General features: G+C 27.5%; 1 protein-coding gene across 2 annotated transcripts in view; it reads right to left on the bottom strand.

The window, feature by feature from the left end:
• LOC106458435 (exportin-5-like) overlaps positions 1-2166 on the bottom strand; it is a 137640-nt gene that overhangs the window by 87331 nt on the left and 48143 nt on the right. For both annotated transcript variants that reach the window (XR_002610372.1, XM_013917949.2), the window contains exon 10: positions 156-239. Coding sequence is in view for 1 of the 2 variants with exons in the window: in XM_013917949.2 (XP_013773403.1) it covers positions 156-239 (84 nt within the window). In the remaining variant the exon portion in view is untranslated. The remainder of the gene's footprint in view (positions 1-155; positions 240-2166) is intronic.

Here is a 2166-nt window from a genome sequence, read left to right as displayed (position 1 = left end):
TTAAAGGTAGAAAGATTACATATACTCAGCTTTTTGAAACATTTTTCATTAATGATTTGTCACATTCTTAATACAGTATATAAAAAAACTCAATACATAATGACAAATTCAATACATATTTTAGCTGTTTAGAAATGTCAACAAATATAGCATACCTGACTGGCATGGGAAGTGAATGCAACTATACAGCTTAGATAAGTGGGAAATGCCTTGGGAGGTACAAAATTTTCTATGGTACCCTAGAGTGTGGGTGTGAAAAATTACTTAACATTTTTACTGTTTCACCATATTAAACATAACACAAACATATTGATCAGTACTACAATTACATTATAGAGTAAGCCCTCAAGAAACTGTTAGTTATATATATGGTGTTCATAACTGCTTTAATAATAGTTATTACTAAAACATATTTATCATATCTAACAATTCATATCTGCTTCTAATGAATAAATGTAAAAGAGAATTAAAATAATGTGACCAATATTCATTTCTGATGACTGAATGTAAAACAGAGAACTACACTATTGTAACCAACATTCATTTCTAATGACAGAATGTAAAACAGAAAACTACACTATTGTAACCAAAATTCATTTCTAATGACTGAATGTAAAACAGAGAACTACAGTATTGTAACCAACATTCATTTCTAATGACTGAATGTAAAACAGAGAACTACAGTATTGTAACCAACATTTATTTCTAATGACTGAATGTAAAACATACTAGTTTAGTTCTCTGTTTTACATTCAGTCATTAGAAATAAATGTTGGTTACAATACTGTAGTTCTCTGTTTTACATTCAGTCATTAGAAATAAATGTTGGTTACAGTACTGTAGTTCTCTGTTTTACATTCAGTCATTAGAAATGAATGTTGGTTACAATACTGTAGTTCTCTGTTTTACATTCAGTCATTAGAAATGAATGTCAGTTAGAGAACTAAACTAGTACAACTGACATTCATTTCTAATGACTGAATGTAAAAACAGAACTAAACTAGTGTAAATTACATTCACCTCTAACGACTAAACGTTGTACAAAAAATTAAATTAGTGTAACTAACTTTCACTTCTAATGACTAAATGTGAAACAGAACCAAACTAATACAACTGACATTCACTTCTGATGATTAAATGTGGAACAGAAAACTAAATTTGTGTAATGATATTTGCTTCTAGTAACTAAGTGTAGAAAAAAGAACTAAACTGGTGTAACCAACATTCAGTTCTAAATGACTAAATGTAGAACAGAACTAAAAACGACCAAAATGTTCAAACATTTTTGTAATGATATCTGAATATATTTTTCCACATCTACCAAACATTTTGTTATTATTATATGTACTTAATTTGTCAAGTAAATATAGATACTTGTGTTGTATTGCAAGAAAAAAAAAATAGAATAAATCAATTATATACCCCATATAGCAAGACCAAAATATGCTATATCAATACTTATGTTTAATAAAGTAAATTATATTAAATAAGCCACATGTAAATAATATAAAAATTAGTCCTACCATCTATTTACCTTACATTTACTTTGATAATTTTACTCAGTGATACAAAAGTGTCGTAATGGCTATTATTGCTGGGCTAGTTATTTTGGATTATTTACATTTTTCTTCATGTAACTTTACAGCCATGCAACTCTAAATAATTTTTAACTTAATGAAATTCAAATGAATTTGTTATTTATTTTAGGATTTCTTGTACTATTTTTCATGTAGAGAGTACCATTAAGTCCTGAGGACATTTTTATATTGCAGGATCTGCTTACAAGATGATTAGGTAGTTTACTATTTAGCCTTCAAAAAAGTTGGGAAACAAGACACATTTAGTATTTGTGATCTTATGAGTTAAATTTTATCTCTGTCAAAAAGTATACATTTCTTATTTAACTCTTTCCATACAGGCATCCTTTTCTGCACATGTCACAAGGTTTTATTGAGTTACATTCAACATTTAAAGTATTTTATTATCATGGTACATCAATACCCTTGGTATCAAACCTTAGCTAATAATTTAAATTTTAATATTATATAAGCTTTAAGTTCTTAATTTTATAAAGCAGTATTAAAAAATCATCAACTTTTCCTTGTATGAGAATTGTGAAATTTGCTCTCTAGGTATCACTTCTTCTCTAATTTATTGACCACACCT

Source organism: Limulus polyphemus, unplaced genomic scaffold, assembly GCF_000517525.1.
Source record: "Limulus polyphemus unplaced genomic scaffold, Limulus_polyphemus-2.1.2 Scaffold463, whole genome shotgun sequence".
Classification (NCBI taxonomy): domain Eukaryota; kingdom Metazoa; phylum Arthropoda; class Merostomata; order Xiphosura; family Limulidae; genus Limulus; species Limulus polyphemus.
Note: the sequence above shows the minus strand (reverse complement) of the source record. Positions and strands in the feature narration are given on the sequence as shown.